General features: G+C 41.0%; 1 protein-coding gene across 4 annotated transcripts in view; it reads right to left on the bottom strand.

Moving 5' to 3' along the window:
* Window positions 1-1278: 1278 nt before the first annotated feature.
* Window positions 1279-20527, bottom strand: part of ptpra (protein tyrosine phosphatase receptor type A) — a 42734-nt gene continuing 23485 nt past the window's right edge. For 2 of the 4 annotated variants that reach the window (XM_084063523.1, XM_084063524.1), the window contains exons 11-25: window positions 19899-19975; window positions 19752-19788; window positions 19551-19648; window positions 18583-18645; window positions 18012-18131; window positions 17031-17197; window positions 15941-16076; window positions 15213-15362; window positions 14315-14408; window positions 13065-13141; window positions 11875-12009; window positions 10885-11010; window positions 9879-10030; window positions 8320-8455; window positions 1279-6082 (exon numbers count right to left, since the gene is read on the bottom strand). In XM_084063523.1, the coding sequence (XP_083919649.1) occupies window positions 6008-6082; window positions 8320-8455; window positions 9879-10030; window positions 10885-11010; window positions 11875-12009; window positions 13065-13141; window positions 14315-14408; window positions 15213-15362; window positions 15941-16076; window positions 17031-17197; window positions 18012-18131; window positions 18583-18645; window positions 19551-19648; window positions 19752-19788; window positions 19899-19975 (1643 nt within the window). In that variant the 3' untranslated portion in view covers window positions 1279-6007. The remainder of the gene's footprint in view (window positions 6083-8319; window positions 8456-9878; window positions 10031-10884; window positions 11011-11874; window positions 12010-13064; window positions 13142-14314; window positions 14409-15212; window positions 15363-15940; window positions 16077-17030; window positions 17198-18011; window positions 18132-18582; window positions 18646-19550; window positions 19649-19751; window positions 19789-19898; window positions 19976-20527) is intronic. The other 2 variants (XR_014601224.1, XM_084063525.1) reach the window with 2 other exon arrangements.

The following is a 20527-nucleotide window of genomic DNA, read 5'->3' as shown; positions in this document are numbered from 1 at the left end:
GCTAGTTGAACCATTTTAAAATGTTTTTTTAAATGGTAAAATATGGCTATTAAGTGTAGGGATAAGGGGTAAGGCGGCATGCAAGATAGGGCCCATGATCTGTAGGAGTAATATCAGAAAATGTGTTCGGCCTCCTATGATGCTATAACAGGCCAATGTGAAAAATGCACGGCAGAGGTTCTGCTCTCGCCTCCAGGGAGTGTGCTTGCAAAGTTTCACTAGTTTTGGACGTACAAGATTTACACCTGACATCGATGTGAGTGTCAAATAAATACTTTCTGGCCTTAACAGCCCATGCATCCAAACAGAAAAGTCATATCTGATTGCATTAAACAACATTAAACAATGTTAAACTCACTTTGCATGTTGCTTTGCCACTCGATGTGCCATTCACATTAAGCATGCGCATATCCTCTATACTAGAATAGATGCATGCATTACAGCTCAGAATGAGTACACAATATGGTATACCGTATACTTTACAATATTTATTACAATATATACATGTGTCAATGTAACACAGCATGTCTTGTGAGTAGATCAGAACACTCCCCCTCACAAAATTGCACGATTCTACCGTACAACTCAAAATCAGCCCAAAATACTGTATATGGTGTACAATTATCTGTTAGTGTCACGGAACGTCTCATCAGCAAATATGAAATCACCCACCACCCCATCTGAAGCTCACCCCGCCCCATCTCACCCCACCTTGCTCCACCCCATCTCAAAGATTTGGATTACTACTAGCTTGTAGATCTGCTATTTTTGCTACTTTTGGGTGACACTGTAGTATGACGAGGTAGAACTAGAGTTTGCACACTGTAGCTACGTTTCGAGCACACTTGCTCTTCTTCAGACTTAAACACCATTCACACTGAGCACTATAACTATAACGAGAAGTATATCGTTCACCATTATTTTTTGTATAGTTGGTGTGAACTCTGCCATTCACTTGACTTAAAACTATGACTTAGAACTACATTTTTATAGTTATATTACTCAGTGTGAACGGCCCTTTAGTCTGAAGAAGAGCAAGTGTGCTAAAAACGTCACTTTACAAAATCAATCTGCAAAATGGAGCTACAGTGTGCGAACTCCTTTTTGTTCTATGTTCTGCACCCGCCTTTATATGCGCCTCTTTTGATCCTCGTATGACGGCGTTGGGCATCAGGGCCGAATTTACAAAGAAAAACATAAAAAGCAGAAATATAAGTTTTTTTTGGCGACAGAAACAATATGCACAAATGTACAGAAAAACAAACAAGGAGATTGAAATGATAAAATCTCAAGCACTTTATTAAGTTTGAACAGTATCTTGCTTAGAAAGGCCATTTGGCATTATATAATTATATATAATTTTATTATATATATAATTATATACACATATTTTCAAATGTTGAATAACAAAACACTAGAAACAAAAATGGATGCAAATTAAAAACAGGGTTTTCTTAAGACAATAGTAACCAAATTAAAAATGGCCAAAAGCAAAACATCTCTTAATACATTTCAGAATGGTCCCGATACAGTTCAATATACATCCTTAAAAAAAAGAGAGAGACAGAGAGAGAAGAAAATAAGAATAAGAAGCAAGGCAGCAGAAAAGGAATGAAATATAAATAACATTACATTATGTACAATAGGAAGTGGGGGTGCAGACCATTTCAAAACCTGGTCCAAGGGCAAAATACACAAGAAAGGGTGGGGGGGGGGGGGTGACGAGGACAAAAGGGAGGTAAAAGTATAAACCCTAATTTGTGCTCCGTCGCAAGACCTACAAGATTCTCGGTCATGACACCGTCGCTTGACAGAGCATAAATTAGGCTTAAGAGACATGAGGAACATAGTGTAGGAATAGGGAGTCAGAAAGAAAACGTGAACAGATTCACCAGGAGAAACAGACTGGGTGAACCTCGTAAAAATAAAAATCTTCCTCATCCCTGTATGTGGAAGAGATTTGTCTCAATTCACAGGGACATTCAATGCTCACCTTATGCTTTATAAAACAATAAAAACTCAGAAAACAATGGGTTTCAAACCGGGGCTCAGGGTGAACCTGGCTTCCCTTTGTGATGAGTAAATATAATGCAACCATCTTGATGTCTTTAATTTATAATGAAACTGTGGGGCAAAAATGTTATGTATAAGGACCTTATAAGTCACCGTCACCAGTCTGATTTTAAGTGAAACCGAAAGGAATGAAGGAAGCCATGATATTCAGTTGGAACGGAAGTGCAAGGGGAAGTGAATGGGCATTAATGTGAAACTGAGTGTAACTATTATGCAGAAAAGCTGTGCATAATGTGATGAGAGGGAATGGGAATGTTAATGGAATGGGTCCACTCCTTGCCTTTGGCCTACTTGGTACAGAGCGGTAGGGCTATTTGGAAAAGCTCTACATGAAATGGTTGGGAAAAGGAATACGAGCAGGAGCAATGCATGTAACATTTTAAGTGATTACATCAACCATGTTAATAATAAGTGAAGGAAATAAAATGCAATTCTTTTTTTAAAACCCACCCGTGAGGCACTTTGCTTCGTTAACCTTTTAGAGCAAATGACACATCTCACGTTGGCACAGTGTCACATTTCTCTTGGAATTACAGTCAAGCGAGGCGATGACCTTTGCAAAACCAACCAGTCATTTAAAACAAACCAAACTGGTATTAATCCCCAAACGACTGTTGGAACAAGTATGACCCTCAAGCCGGATTTACAGTATACTTACCTGTATGCCGATGTCGCACATGAAAAAGCCTATCTACAAGCTTTACAACGAATCGCACTGCGACACGTTGTGAACTCTGCTTTTTCCGGTGCATGACACAGCACACATTCAAGTATATCAAGGCCTTCACACCACCAACCTCTCCTCTATCTACCCCATGTGTAATCAAATGAATGAAGAAATAAAAAGAACAAACTCACAGAAACCTATGGGCACTTGTGATGCTTTGGAATGACAGTCGACCTGAAATGACAATGGCAACGCAGCGACTGCAGACAGTTTCATTTAGCATTTAAGTGAAACATCGGTCACACAGCAAAATCCTCAGTGTTTATTTAACAAATCGAGGCCATTAGAAAGAGCTGTGAAATAACCAAGAGATTATTTCCCACCAAGGCTGTGTCACCCGTCTGATCTCTTCTATCATTTGGTTCTATCACTTCAAGGAAAATTCATTTTTTGGTGCAAATAATGCGTGAGTATTCAAACGATCAATAACTTGGCCATTCTGAACATTCAGGACTTTGATCACTGTGTGCATCTTAAGATTGATTGTGCTCCTTCCTTTGACAACAGTAGGCCTGATTTTAGAATTAGTGGACAATGTGATGTAGGGTTTATCAAAAAAAATCAATAAGGGAAACATAATTCACTGTTGACAGCAGAACCTGGTTAATGATGTCAACCAAGTGACATTCTGCTGATCTTTATAAATCAATGAATCGCCACTACAGAGTGACTAAAACACATGTGTGTCAAACCAAAATAGGATTTTTCTAATACAATATATAAATATATACTATGTGGACTTTAACTCATATTTCAGGGCTGATCAGGTGGGAGTCAAAACCATTTGAACTCTGGTCAACTGTGGACATGAATTCAAATTGAATCTGTAAATCGAGGACATTTCCAGCATCAGTCATTTCCTGAGGTGACGGAGTTCAAACAACACCGACCACAAACCCGCCGATGAAGTGACATTAACGTATCTTTCATTACCATCACAGGGGGGCAATGGTGTCCGGGCGGGGGGGTGGGGTGGGGTGGGGGGTTGTTTAAAACACATGGAATTTCAAGCCTGAGTGTGTCATTGGACAATTAATACAAAGTCACTGCAAATATTTTGTGGCACAGTTCCACAAATTAAAGTAACAACGTATCCATTTCTGAGGAATATGTAAGCAACAGCAATAAAAAATAAAAAATAAACATTCTTCGGTATCAGTGACGATCGTGATAGAAAAAAAAGGAATAATAAAGTCGTACAAATGTTGACAATACAGTGTTGTGGCGTGAGAGCAGTATTAACGCATGCTGATTCTCCAGCAACCCAAAAACAAAAGAAAAAAAGGAATACTGTTGTATTGAATGTCCGTAAACAGAAAAGGAAATATACTAGTATGCTCACTATGCTGAATAATGTGTGGCAAACTTGGGGAATTAACGGAGATATAAAAAAAGGTAGCTTATTTCACCTATACTTTTTCTTTTAGCATACCTACATACTTTTCCCATTCATATCAGAGAGTTGCCTATCCATGAATAAGTAACGGTTAAGCCTGATTTATACTTTGTTGCACACCGGTGTCGCGTCCCTAAAAATAGCCCCTCTACAAAGCTTCTTGAGAGCTTGTAGATAGGCTTGTAGATAGATAGATATCAAATCTACAAGCTCACATCGCATCACACCGTGAGCTTGTAGATAGGCTATTTTCGGCACGCCACACCGGCGTCTAATGAAGCATAAATTAACCACTAAAACCCCAGCATCCGTGTTGTGGGGAAAGCTTTCGCAGAAAATAGCCGATTGGCTATTTTCAGCGAAAGCTATCCCCACAATAACAGAAAACAGAAAATACACTAGTATAGAGCCCTGAGGGACTCCGGTCAACCAAATGGGGTTTAAGTGGTTAAGCGTTAGCTTTCGCTGTAAGTCTAAGTGTTGGTGCGTAAATGTCTCCGATTGGCTTCCAGAGTTAAAGGGCTTTGGCACTAATGGGGAAAAAGGTGAAATAGTGACGTGAGAAGAGAACACACAGCATCACCTCTGGAAGCTGGCTGGGTGTCAGTGTGTTCATAGTTCCCTTGTTGGTGCCCTGAGAACGAAATGGCTCTTGGGGGGGTGGGGGGTCATCCTGTGGGACCAGAGACTACATCAGTGGTTCTCAAACTTTTGTATTTAGGACCCCCATATAATATATGTGTATACTCTATGAGTTACAGACCCTACTTTGAGAACCACTGGGCTACATCAATCACAGTGATACTGATTGCCAATCATCATGGCTCAGCCTCGAGCCCCTGGTTGTGGGAACTCTGCGGGGTCACAACTCTCTACAGGGCTCAGACTAAGTGTTCACAGAGGGCAGGTGACTCCTACTACTATGTTTTAAAAAAACAAAAAAAAACAAGTTAAAAACTAAACTAAACGGTCTGCGTACTGTGTGTGTGTCTGGTGTTTGGGAGTGAGTGTCTAAGATTGAAAATAAAGCCTCATTCATACTTAGTTGGTGGAGAGTGCCACAAAAATAGCCGATCTACAAGCTCACAACGTACAGCGATGCAACATGTTGTGGGCTTGTAGATCGGATATTTTTATGCATGACACGGGCGTGCAACTAAGTACGAGTAAGGATTAAGTGAGCGATCCAGGTTGACTCCTGGATTTTGCTACAGCGAGGATGTTGTAAAGTCCATATATTTTCCTAAGTCTCCGTCACTAAATAGTAACAAAAAAGTATAATAAAATAAAATAAACCCACCACAAAATAGCCCCCAATACCTTTCCCTCAACTCTGGACTTTTGACAATAGCCTCTAAAGCATTAGATTTATATTCATATATATTTATATTATATATATATATATATAATGTAGATACCAATAAAATACATTACAAATGCCACCCTAAAATGCAGCCAAACTCAAAATTGTGTCTAAAAAAACAAAACAAAAAAGATGCAACACCGTAAGTATATACAGAGGCAGGGGAACCAAATGATGGGGGGGGGGGGGGCTGTATTAACACACATATTACAAAATATTCAAGAAGGCATCTCAGTTATTTTCTCTGTCCGACTGCACTTGGTGCTGTTGTTCACTGTCTGTCCCAGATTCCTGTTCCCTTTTCCTCTGGGCAGCTCATCACACGTCCAGCTTGTAACCACTTTTATATCCATCCGAGTGGGAATATGCAGTTGTGTGCATCATGTGTATGTTGGTTGAGTAGTGTGTTTATGACTTGTATATATGGACGTCCACCCGTGCCGGGTCCCTACTTGAAGTTGGCGTAATCGGAAAAGGCATCGATATACTCCTGGACCACTTTGTAGCAGAACTCGTACTGCTCCTGTGGGGTTGGAGGGGGGGGGGGGGGGGTGGAAGAGAGAGACACCATGTTGGTCACTCAGAAATGTCAAATGAGATGATGCTTTCACTCAAAGACCAAAGCCCTACAGTAGGGCTGGGCAGTTAACCTAAAAATATATCAAAACCGACATTTAGAACCAATAACCGACTTAATCAAATGATGGAGAAGCAGCAGTTTTTGGGGTAATTATCATGTTTCTTATACATCAACAAATAAATAAATTAACACCGACTGTGAGTCAAACATCAGAGTAAACACACACACCTCAAGTAAGGCTGCATCCTAACAATGTATTATCATTGATTCAATTGTTGATTCATTTGTTAATTCATGTAAGATCAGTGGTTCTCAACCAGTGGTCCGGGGACCACCAGTGGTCCTTGGGGGGGTTCCAGGTGGTCCCCAGCTAAATGATGGAAGAGTTGGTGACCAAATGGACCCTTATAGATCTTTAACTCTTGAGAGCGTAAAATGGAACCAAATTGGTTTCATTTTACGCTCTCAAGAGTTAAATTATTGTTAAACATCTGCATTACTTAATTTACAAGACGTCTACACAATTAGAGAATGTAGAAGAATTGTTATTTTTGATTAACGTTTGCCTGTAGTGTTATCTCTCCTATGGTACCAATATCATTACAGCATAGAATTGTAGACAAAATCCAACAAAATATTCTAAGTCTTGGGTTTGAGGCTAAATCTCATCAAATGCTGGTCTGTGGCTCAAATGCCGAATAAATAATGGACCTTGATATGAAGAGTGTTGAAAACCACTGATGTAGATTATAAAATAATACATATAAATAAATACATTATGGTAAATGCTCAGCACAAGTTATGAGAACCTAAACAGATCATATATTTACACAGCAGTCAAAACATGCAAGTAGTAAATGTGAGTAAAACAGCAACTCTCTTTTCCTCCCCACCAGAACTGACATCTGTGCATCTGAAGACACCACCGCCACACTGTGGCAAACCCAGGAAGTGATGTCAACAGCTAGTGATGTTAGCACAGGTATTAGAGCAGTGGTTCTCAACCTTTTCTGGATCAGGGCCCACAAGAAAATCTCAAGTGTTCGTGGCCCACCCATCTTGTTAGGTGGTCAGATCCAGATGGACCACGTGCATTATTCAGGGGCCCACTTGCAACATCCTCACAGCCTACCGGTGGGCCCTGGCCCGCGGGTTGAGAACCACTGTAAGGGCTACTACACACTGCAAGACATTTCCTCCGATTATGCTCTTGCCGAATTTTTTGGCGCTCGCCGACAAAACCCCCGATCTTATGCAAGATCACAGAGGTTTTGCTCGCTGTGTGTGAAAGGCTCTGCGAGAGGATCGGGCCGCGATCTGGCCGCTCATCGATGCCTTCCCGAGTGTTTCTAGATATCTAGCACGTTTAATATTTGGCTTTGTCGCCGACTGTAAATCATACAGTATGAATGGGGTTGCAATCACTACCCGAGGAGATCTGTGCTACAGCCAATGAGAGCACAGTCGCTGGACCTGACCGCCGCTCCTGCCTGCAACAAAAAAAATCTTGCCGTTTAGTCCCGCATAGTACCGCAATATTACCGTCCAGCGTCCAGTCCTGTATAAGCCTGCAATATCTCCATTGAGATCCAGAAACATTACAAAACAGAATGAGAGAGTGGCAGAGCGTGCGCGAGGGGGGGGGGCTGTTTATTTGAGAGGAAGTGGCTGTTTATTTGAGAGGAATTGCACACAGAGAGAAATTGTTTATTTTGCGACTAGCACGTGGACACACACGAGAGCGAGAGAGGGAGGGAGAGAGAGAGAGAGAGAGAGAGAGCGAGAGCGAGAGCGAGAGAGAGAGAGAGAGAGACTCTTCTCCTCTGATTGAAGGTAGACATAATATTCATATCTTTCTAAGTAAATCATGACCACACATGGATATCTGGTTTATTGCAGGACGGTGCGTAGCCTATTTAAACCGCGCCCGTGCCCGTAAGATTTGCGTTGGGACCTGTGGGTACCGCGGGATGTCGTTGCAGGGCTGTACTCTTGGCGACGAGTTCTGTCCTGTGAAATATCTTGCAATGTGTGGTCCCTTGTTGGCGATCAATCATATAGTGTGAAACCGATATTATGACAGAAAGAGACTTGTGTAGTGTGAAGTGCATAACGATCTGATGACTCCCCGACGACTTTAAAAGTCGTACAGTGTGTAGCTGCCTTAATAGAATCCTCACCAGTGTCTGCACCATGTGGGGTCTCTGCAGTCTGAGGCTTTTGACCGTCTGGAACACATCCAGGATGCCCTCTGCCTTCACCCTCTCCAGGACTGTACTCAAAGCACAGAATGTCCCCGTTCGCCCCGCTCCCGCACTGTAAATACACACGCAAACAAACAAACAAACCTCCTGTTATCCATATTCATATACACACTCAACATCTGTGGGCTCAATTGACCTGCATTTGAGTCTCCGCTGGTCATCAAATTATTGGTTTAGGAATAAGACAAAAACAAAAAAGTCTCTTTTGAATTCAAGGCTTCATGGGGTGTGTAATTGAAAATAAGGCATTTTTGGGTTGAACTACTCCTTTAAGGAAGGACACACAGCAAACATCTGACTTCCGAATACACAACATTTCTGCAAATATCTACCAATAGCTAGCTGATCCCTAAAAACACATCAAGAAAGTACTTTAAATACAAGGTTTGGATGAGATGGGGGGAGAATGCCTTGCATGGTTATTTATCAAAGGCACCTTTCCATGTAGCAGAAGTCAATAATACCCATAGTACCACACACACACGGATCATAAGCAGTTAATAATACCAATAGTAATGCACACGGATGATAAGGGAGAGCGAGACCGTTTGTTAATCCCTGCTGGCTGCTCAGATGGTCATGATGAGCGCTTGGGGGGGAGCAGTTAGGGGTTAAGCGTCTTGCTCGAGGACTCATAGCCGGGGCACCAAACCGGGAACCTTCTGTTTCCCAGATGGCCTCTCCCCATTCAGCTATGGCCGCTCAATGATATTGAGTGGGCCCTCAATATCATAAAGGCCAGTTCAGGCTTTGAGAGTTGTCGACAGACCAAAAGTGGCATCAAAACGTCAAAACATGTGTCACGGAGGAGCTCCGGTGACGGTGTCGCGTACAGTACCTCTGGAAAGATGTAAGGTTGCAGACGCTTTATGAATGTTGCATACTGTGATTGGTTGGGAAGATGCATGAGACTACATACACTTCTTTGTTTACGTTCTTTTTTCACGTCAGCAAGACACAGAGAGTATGAATGCTCAAAACTTAGAATGTTGTGAGACACGTAAGTACTACGTGTCGATCGACAATTGTCGTTCAAAGCATAAATTGGCCTTGCGGTTGTGTGATCTCATTCCCCCCAGATTTGGCACAAACATGGGGATGAATTCATCCACCTACTATGCCACCAAAATTTGGAATGACCTGTCAACAGCCATCAGCCATCAGCCATCATCATCTGGATTTGGACAAGTCTTTTAGCTTTCCAAAAGAAATTACCCCTCACTGTTTTCCTGTAAATATACTTTTATTGCTCCTAGTATTGATGATTTCTTGTATAGTATTGTATGTATTTTTATGTCTTGATGAATTGAATACATAGGACCACAATGCAAACAAGCCCTCAGGGCTTTTTGTGTTATCCTTTTAGCATCATTGTATAACTGTACCTCTGTGCTTTTTGCAAACTGTTAATAAAGTATTCAATCAATCAATCAATCAATCAATCAATCAATCAATCAATCGATGTGAGGGTTTACCTGCAGTGTACAGTGATGGGGTGGTTGCCAGACTGCTGCTGTTGCTTCTGCACCGCGGCGATGATGTTGATCATGCCTTTACCATCGGTAGGGATGCCCACCTCTGGCCAGCCGTGAAAATGGAACTGACGCACCTGCCGGGCCTTGTTCTCCTGGACACATGCATTATGGGAAGAGATTAGGAACAAACCTCAAAGTTCATGAGAATAATTCAGAGTTAAAAGAAGCAAGTCTCGATGTGCTGCTGTGTAATAACTACTGTGTGATTAAAGTCGAGTCATGATGACGTGGAAATCCACATGCAGGCTTCTGACTTTGTATTCGTACCCAAGAGAGATGAATCAATAAAAGGTGAAACACAATTCCTTTTTTGCTGTTCTTAATGTTTGCAAGCAGCAAGCACTGAAGAGAGATGTTACACCCTAAAGATCCTTACAGACGAGAGCATTTATTTCATGCAATTATTTGAAATTGCTTTTTATGTCATGAGACATCCACACAGAATGCGAATATTATATGGCAATAAAGCAACATATATATATATTTTTAAAGCAAGTAAAAAAATCATCATCACACTGTATGAATGAGGCATCACCAAATTCAATAGTTTCTATGTGAAATATTTGCGGACTACATTTTCGTATCATTTATTTGTCCCAGTCCCAGGTGTGTAATGACCATAATGTCCATAACGGTTCTCCCAGAGAGAGAAACTAACAGTTAGTCTCAAGGGAGGCACAGAAGGAGACTCTGTAGACAATAACTCCTGTACCGTATAACCATGACAGAATGGAATGTAGTCACAAGACAAAGAGTCCACAGTGGACAAAGGATTTTTGTGTGCGTTGAACCACAGTTTAAAATCATCCCGGGCAAGGCCAGGTGAGAATGATCCAAATGTAATGTTTTACCATAACAATGAGAAAGAATTTGCTGTAAAGCCATTTTAACGTGTCGTTTATTGATTGTCATTGCACGGTAAAACAGGCGTGTCAGTAATACTTACCCTGTTGTTCGTGACTAGGAGGTCTCGCACCGTGTAGCTCTCACTTTCCTCTTCTCTCTTGAGCTCGATGGAAATGTCCCCGTAAACCATTACTCCATCACTGGGCCAGTACTGGGCACACTTCTCCTGCAGCACGAAACAAACAACACAACACAGTAAGGGAAAAATACATGCAGAGAGAGAGAAGACACGCTTTAGATTTTACAGGTCAAAAACAAACCTGTGCCATAGCATCAAAACATTTCTAACATTCCAGGGAGTGGCCTGTACATGTTTGCAAGCCGAGATTAGTTCACACTTGCTTCCTCTACTTGTAACAAAACAGTCTTAGGCAGAAATTTAAGTGCCAGGAAATACAAGAACGAATGAAAACTGACACTGAAGCTATCATATACTCTTGTAAATAATTGATTTCTCCACTTCCCATTCCAATAATTAAAAATGATCAGTGGCGTGGCAATGGAGCATTAACAGTGACAAAATGACAGCACTCTCCTCATCCCTGTTCCCTGGCAAAAGTGAGCATAGTGTATTTATATACTTTATATTATATAGACACACAAACATTTAGCTTCATTACAGGTGCTTGCACTTCAGTATTGGAAAAGTATTAGAATCATTAGTAGCTAGAAAAGTATTAGAATCATTAGTAGCTAGAAAAGTATTAGAATCATTAGTGGCTAGAAAAGTATTAGAATCATTAGTAGCTAGAAGTGGGTGGAAACAATTTGGACAGAACCAATTCCTAAAGTTTTTAGGCCAATCCTTCATATTGAAAAAAAAAACCTGGATGCTATGGTTGAAAAGGTTTGTACGTTCAAAATGTTTTTATTATTCATTATTTATTTTAAAGCAGTGGCTGTAGGTTTGTGTCAATATCAGCTTCCTCTGCTGTTGTATCAACAAAATAGAATTTTGACTTCCAAAGACTTATCGGTAGATGCCGGAGATCTGCGATTGTCTGGCTACGCGAGACCATCCTTCTCGTACCTGTCCCCTCTCCTCCAACTCAGTGAGGCTGACTATGGAGCAGCTTCTCCACTCCCAGATCATTCTCCAGAAGTCTTCTATGGTGTGCTGCAGGGGACCCTGGCTGGCCATGTACGAGTCCTTCTGACGGTAACCCTGCCATGGGGATGAGAGCCGTGTTGATTACCTCACAGTCACAACGTCAATGGAAAAAAAAGGTTGGGGGCAGAGCATTCACACATCGTGCCCCCCAATTGTAAAGAGAGGCCGACTCTTTGGACGTTTTTTTTTTAATATAGACTTTTAATTAGACTTTTTCCCTTAAATTGCGGTTCCCCCACCTCTTCTTTCCTTGTGGTTTTAATACTGTTTTAAAGTTTTTGTGATTTGTATATTTATAGTTGTGCACTGCCGCATATTGATGGTTTGATCATATGTGCAGGCACAATTACACGGTGTATTATCTGCTTATCCTGTTTTGTGTGATTTGTTGTGAAGCGTACAGAGACCCCTTGTGGTGATGCTGCACTATAAATGATTAAAAATGAACTGAGGGGGGAGAGGGATTGTGGGAGATGTTGAATAGGTGGTGGGAGGGATAAAGTAGGGTTGCAACAGTTAATCAAACTAATCGATTATAAAAAAAGAATCAATAGTTGATCTTTAAAGAAATAGTTGATTAATAATCAATCCCTATTTTGGGCATGGCGACGAAACATTAAAAAAACATGTTGTATGGTTTGGGGATAATAGCAGATCTACAAGCTTGTGATGCATTCTGTAGATCCGTTAGTTTCACTAATTTTGCAAAACAACGTTGTGCGACGAAGTATAAAATAACCCTCATGTGGTTAATTGATTTGTTGATATAAATTTAATTCTTTTTTTAAATAAAAACTATTAAAAAACGGGCATCTCGATTATTCAATTAATCGAAAAAGTTATCGATAGAATAATCACTATAGTTGCAGTCCTAGGTGAAAGCGCCAGAACAAGACAAGGTTTGGCCAAGCAAACTGAAATGTACTGTAAATATCGTTTCTGTCAGACAGAAATCTTGTATCTCCATATTTTATATTGTTTTCGTAAATGAATGCCTTACTTCATCATACAAAAAGTGTCGCACAAAAGTAGTAATGAGCTATTTTAAAAAAAACTGTTTTGGACAGGTTTCCACTAGACAACGATAGACGAGGCTGCTTTTCACTCACATCAATGAAGGAGGCGTTGACGTAGTCTGTGTTCTCCTCTCCACGTTTGACTGGAATGATCACTCTGTTGAACTCATCTACAGGGACACAGAAACACAAAGCAGTGTTCATTTTGTCGACTGAAACTAAGATGAAAAATGTTCATCGACTACCTTTTTTTCACTGACAAAAACGAAATAAAAACAAGGCTATGGTGACTAAAAAAAACTATGACTAAATATACTGACAATTTTGTCAAAATAATTAAGACTAGATGTTAGGGAGGACTAGTAAACAAGAGATCAGAGTCATTTTATGCCTCCGAAAATGACCAATCTACAAGCTTGTAGATTGTCTATTTTCGGCAAACAGCCAAGTATAAATTAGGCATTATTATGACGCCATCATGGCCTGCCAACATAAACTTTAGTCGACTAAATCAACTGTAGATTTAGTCGACTAAAACCTTATGATATTTAGTCAACTAAAACTAGACTAAAACTAAAATATTTCAGATGACTAAAACTACATGGAATCATTTATTCAAAAGACTATGACTAAAACAAAATAAAAAAATGCTGTCAAAATTAACACTGCGTGTGCGTCAACGCAGGCAGGCGGCACGCAGAGTGTGCTGTTTGACATGTTTAAAGTTATAACACACGCATGGATTAAAGTAAAATAAAACCTCACGACTGAAAACTTAATCTGTGATTTATCCCCCCACACTAGCACTCTGTTTTCTAAACAATTAGCACAATATGAAGGAATTATGATGTTTAGTTATCATTCTAAAACCTATGCTCCTGCTGTTCTTCATACAGCCAACTAGTTTGACTGATTCAAGCTCTTGTTAATCTACTGCAATACTCTTTCATCTTAAAATAACAAATAACCAGAAATATCTCTAGTTCACAAAACTAGTAGATACACACCAGGGTTATTATGGTTGACTAAAACTAACAACATAACCAAAACTAGAATGGACAAAAGGATTTAGATAACTGAAATAAAAATGAAAACGAGGCTTTACAACAAAAAAAAAAGACTGACTGAAACCGTATTGTGTGTTTCCAAAACTAACTAAAGTCATAGACTCATAGACACACACACACACACACACACACACACACACACACACACACACACACACACACACACACACACACACACACACACACACACACACACACACACACACACACACACACACACACACACACACACACACACACACACACACACACACACAGTTCAGTTGTCTAACTCACATGGGATGATTTGCAGGACTCTGTTCTTCTTCATGTTAGCAGGCAGGTTGCCCGTTCTCATCTTGTCATTCTGGATCTTGATGGATGTCAGTTTCTAGAAGGGAAGATACATGAAAAATGGACAAGATTGTTTAGGGGATTATGTAATATGTTATTGCTGAAGCCCAGGCTTGCTTTCTCACAATTAAAGCCGGGAATGGGGCTGGGCCACCAATAGTGTGAGTGTAACGCCGGGATTCAAACCCAAGTCTCCCAAGTGGAAAGCCAACATCTTAACCATTAGCCTATTGGAGAATCCCACCTTGGCCGGGGGAGACATTAGGATTTTTGGTCATCAGGCAGAGGCTCTGAGATCACAACGTGCCATGATGTGGCACGTTATGAGCTTGTAGATCAGCTATTTTATAATAGCAGTCAACTTTGTTTTGGTGAGGCTGGATTTCACACCTGATGCGTCTCGCCTCCCCTTGGAAGCAAGCGAGATTGGAGGGCTGGCCATTGGAGGGCTGGCCACACGAGAGACTACATACTGGCCCTCATTTATCAATGCAACGTAGAAACCAGCTTAAATTCAAGCCCAGGAATCAGCGTACGACCACGTCCACGTGTGATTTATCAAGCAATCGTATACAGCCAATCCCCGCGTACAAATCGTCTGAGGCTTTCATAAATCTTAAACTGACCGTCATTTAAATATCACGTCTTTAAATATTCTTGAAACCCCCTCGATTTTACGACATGAAGAACAGGAATATGACCAAACAAAGTATGGAAAGCCAATAAGAAAGTTTACCCCGCCGTCTCGCTGCCTGTCATGGCCGCATCTGATGGGTCTGCGCAAACTTGATAAATGAGGGCCACTGTACATATAAAAGAAGCTCCATGTTGCCGTGCTCACCTTGAACTCAGTCTCCATGCCCCCACAGCTGGCCCCAGGCGACGGCGCGTAGAGTTTAGCCAGATGGGACTCCAGAGAGGTCACCTCCAGCTCTGTGTCCCCATAAAGGTAATGTTCTAACAACGCCTGGAAGATGAACACATACTGCATCTGTGGGAGACAGACAGACAGAGACAGACAGACAGGGAGATAGATAGACAGAGACAGACAGAGGGCGGAAGAGAAGTGAGAAAATGTGATAATGCATCTCCATCAGAGGGCTGTCAATCAATATCCAGATGATTTCAAACATTTGCCTCAATTAGGATTAATGTATATATATATATGAAATAGCCGATCTTACTTCTCGATTTGAGCAAGATTAAGTCGGTTATTGGTTTTAAAAGTTGTTTACGATATATTTTCGGTTAACTGCCCAGCCCTACCTCCATCATTCTACAGTGCACTGGGAAGATGCTAAACAGATGCTAGGTTCATTGTTTACCTGGTATCCTTTAGTTTCAATCTACAGATTGTTATTTCTATAGTAGATTTGGTTTACCTCATAGTTTCTTGAGGCACTACACTGTCTCTCTGCATTCTATGTGATTACCTTGCTTATTCTAAGTCGCTCTGGATAAGAGCGTCTGCAAAATGCCTATTGTAAACTGTAATTGTAAGAAGTCTACTGTTTTGCGTGAGGCTTGATGTGTTCAATGCGCATGGCGTAGCATCGGTGTTGGACGTACGTCAGTCTGGACCATTTGACAGCGCTGGGCTCGGATCCGGGTGACGAAGCCGAAGACGTCCACCTTCCTCTCCGAGTTCATCATGTCCAACATGGCGTCAATGACGATGAAGGTCCCCGTCCGGCCCACACCCGCGCTGACACAGAGCAAGCGCACGACACAAGTCAATGAGTTTATCAGGGTTTGTTTCACAGGTGTGCAGAGACCAGAAACACACAAACTCCCACACAAATAAAAAAACAACAACTGTCATGCCAAGAGATAGGAAGGAAACATTCTAATGCACCGTTTCACAAACAATGGGTCAGAACCAGGACGGGAATGACTTTTTCAGTTGTGGCTTTTGGTTTTGTAAATGTTTTGAGGTCAAATGCCAGGAAAGCAAGGCCATCAAACAAAACAATGATATTTAGTCCATTGAAATAATTGAATTTAAGGGTTAAGAATGAATTTGTATTAAATACGTAGTATCACTATCAGTGAAATCAGAGTCACTGGGCTGGTTTGAAGATGGGGACTCAGGAAAAGAATTCTGAATCTCAACAAGACACTGATGTCTAGTAAAAACCACATCGACAATGAAATAGATTCAACTGTAATTCTCTGTCTGATGACCTTATGTCCAGTAACTGTTGGCCCAACAGCGTGTGCATGATTAGTGCATGTGAGTGTATGTTCTGTTCGTCACGTACGCGTACGTCTCACAACAAGTCCCATAGACTGTCTGAGTTGCATTTGCACCTGGCAGATGACCTTAGATTTAACTATTTTTGATCATCCTTTTGGTCTCCCCTTTTGTCACCTTTTCGGCAATCTATGCTCTTGTAAGGGCCTAGTTCAGTTGTATGTGTCTGACCACAAGCGGTTCACGTCCGTTCTACAAAAGCAGGATGTAGTCTGAAGACTACAGGAAAGAGAAAGACGGTGAAGCATCACACGACACACTATGATGTTGTAGATTTGTGATTTTCACTATTATAACAGGGCTTAAGTATTACTGTTGCGTTTGGGTCCAAAGGGAAGACACCAAATGCATCTTTTGGGTCTGGAGCTGAAAATGTTTGGGAACCTCCAGTACTATAATGCATACCTGCAGTGGACCACAATGGCGCCTGCATACGTGGGGTTGTAGGTCTTGACCTTCTTGAGGAACTTGAGCATGCCGATGGGGGTGAACGGTACGCCGAAGTCAGGCCAGCTGGTGAAGTGGAACTGGGTCACCAGCCGCTGGGGTTTCTTCCCAGAAACATCGCCCACCTGCAGAGCCCGCCACACAACCACAGTTAGGGTTAGGGTTGCCAACCGTCCATTGAAATAAGGAATCGTCCCTTATTTGGAAACTAAAAGACGTGTCCCTTATTGAACTGATAAGGGACACACTTTGTTCCTTATTTTTGGGAATCAATCAATGACACACAACTTACTCAAACAGCGCATATACATATAAATACAGGTTGTTAACCACTTAAACCCTCTAGACTTGAGTTGTCTCTGTACTCTGACCGCTTGTTTCTGAATTCTCTTTGCCAAAAATAGCTGATCTACAAGCTCACAACGCGCTCCAGCATGTCTTTACCATAGAAATTAATGGCACAAAGGTGCTGGCAGCTCAAAAAGGCCCCATATAACACACAGCACAGGTACAGTATGTGTGTATAATTTATAATAACTTGTAGTGTAGTTCTTAAACGTTTACACCAGGGGTGGGCAACCATGTCTTTAAGATCCATCTTCATGGGTTTTTAGGTTGATCGCTGAGCAATTTGAAAATAAAAAATAAAATAATTAAGACCATCCGCTGTCCAATCATATCAGATGAGTAATACCATGCAAATTGTCATAGGAATGACCCTGGCAGCATATCACTGGTCCAGGTGTGTAAAATTCACAATTTACAATTAAGGCATTTAGCAGATGCTCTTATCCAGAGCGGTTTTGAAAAATATGTATTTTTTAATAAAAAATAGGGATACATTTCTAATCGATTATTTTTACCAAATTATCGATTGTATTTTATAATGTATTCAATCAATTAGTTCAATTAACTGTTGCAGCCTTAACAGAGTGGTACCTGTTGGATGCAGAACTTGCGGATGGTGTAGTCCACTAACACCATCATGTCTTCTACTGATACTCGGATGTTCCCATAGGTCCAACAGCCCTGGTCCGGCCAGTACTGAGCACACTTACACTGACACACAAAGACAAAGACAGAAAGACAACCAGTTAGCACTAGTCCAGTGTTTTTCAACCTTTTTCTGGTTCAGGGCCCACTTGAAAATCTTGAAGGCATTCATTCACGGCCTACCCATCTGACCACTTATTACGGCAGCCATTAGGCTGCCGTGTTAAGTGGTAAGTGGATTTTCAACATATCTTATAAGCGGCCATATAATTGGTCCTCACTAATGCTCATTATAAAATGGTACAATTTTTTTCTACTCAGTCTGTGTCTCATAGGAGGGCTGTGGACACTTCAGAAACCCGCCTACCAGTGACATCATCGTTAGGCAGGTTTCTTTTTCAAACAAGATTTTACATTTTTTATTTAGATTGTATTAATGCTAGAACAATCGCTTTCATTATAGCAAGCTAACTTTCCAGGGATAGAAAGCCTGCAGTTTCTATTAGCTTGGATTCACCATTGATGAGGTCACTGGTAGGCGGGATTCTGAACTGTCCACAGCCCTCCTCTGAGACACACACTGAGAAGACAAAAATTGTACCATATTATCATGAGTATTAGTGAGGACAAATTATATGAAGATAGGTTGAAAATGGGTGAAATCGTCCTTTAAGTGGTCAGATGGGTGGGCCACGAGTATTTTCAGAGCATGTTTATTTTAACTAATGTAGTATAATTAAAGTTCCACTTTATCAGTATCACAATGACAACACATTTTTCAAGGTTTTAAAGAAGAAACTTCCTGATCAATTTCTTTTACATTCATATTTTATGTTATTTTATCATTACAATCTTAATACAATCTTAGTTCTTTGTCAATCATTCGGGGGCCGACTTGCAATAAAAAAACTAATAAAAAATCCCATTGTTCTGATGTAAGTTAAGTATATGAATAATATAGTGTGGGGGGGAAAAAAACCTAAGTCTTGAAATGAAATACACAGAAGACATAGGCTATTTTTAGCCACACTATTATTGATCTGCTCATATTAGAACAATGGGATTAGGCTACGGTTCCCTTTAAGACATGGTCACGGTCTGTGTGAATGAAACATCTTGCAGACACTTAATTATTATGTTTTACCGTGTGGCTCTGCAGGAGTCTAGCCATCTATGTAATGTATACTATACAGTCTATAGGGCTGTCAGCCTGTGTGTCCGGAGATAATGTCACAAACACATTTCTTGTGCACACAGAAGTGCCTCCACTAATTCATTTTCTTTCATTTAATAATGGCAGTCAAAGGGTCTCTGTTCGAGCTGAAAACGTGCCAAATTTTGAGTCATCGATATAGTATGTTACCAAGAGACATAATCATACATCATAGGCAGGCCACATGAAGTCTCCACAATGGAGCTACGCCATTCCCATGTGGATCCCGAAATCCACATGACTGGGTTTGTGTGTTATTTCTGGATCGCTACCTCTTTCCTTTCTTTCAGATTTGTCACCATGACGATGGTGGCCGTGTTCTGCTCCCAGATCATTCTCCAGAAGTCATTTACTGTTTCCTCCTTTGGCCCTGAGAGACAGACACAGAAAGACACAGAATCGTTTTAGTAAAGATACAGTTAACTTTTGGCCTCTTTCTCTCTCTCTCATTATCATTATTTATTTTCTTTTACCTTGAGCTGCAATAAATTTATTCTTCTCTTGGTAACCCTATACAAAGAAAAAAGAAAAAAATATATCAAGGCATTTAGAGGCTGTTTAAATGGGGATTCAAACAGCTGTATGTGTGGGAGAAAACGCAGTATAATAATCATACTGACATTTATAAAGGAGGCGTTGATAAAATCAGAGTCGGGGACGCCCTCCAAAGACGAGAGATGCACCCTGGAGTGATCGTCTGAAAGGAAGAGTGGAACAGATGGAGGGAGGAAGAGGAGGGTGACAAAAGTTCAAAACCTCAATGTCAAAATCACATTCACTGTATTTACAACCCTAAAGGTTAACCACTTATATGGTGGACCGGACTCCCACAGGGCAGGACTAGTGACGTTTGTGTTTTTTGCTATCTACAGAAAATGGCAGATCTACAAGCTCGCAACGCGTTGCGAGCTTGTAGACTTCGTTAGACTTGCAGACTTCGTGCCACGCTACGAGCTTGTACATCTGACATTTTTGATCATTTTTGGAAAAATTGACATTTCTTTTTTATAATCTAGAATTTCTATTAACATAAATCTTCTCTTCTGGGGGGCCCCTGGCACAAAACCTTTTTAGATGGGGGTCCGCAGCCAGATACATTTGGGGGTCCTTGACACTAAAACCACTGCTTTGAGGGGGTCCGAATGAGACTGGGAAGACCTGGTTCCTAACATGGCCAAGGCCAGAGGGTCAGTGCTACATGCTTTTGGCGTTGTGTCAGCATGAGTCAGTGTCATGCTGCCTGGGACCT

This window comes from Gymnoscopelus microlampas, assembly GCF_963454915.1.
Source record: "Gymnoscopelus microlampas genome assembly, chromosome: 7".
Taxonomy (NCBI): domain Eukaryota; kingdom Metazoa; phylum Chordata; class Actinopteri; order Myctophiformes; family Myctophidae; genus Gymnoscopelus; species Gymnoscopelus microlampas.
This window is presented reverse-complemented; position numbering and strand designations above follow the sequence as displayed.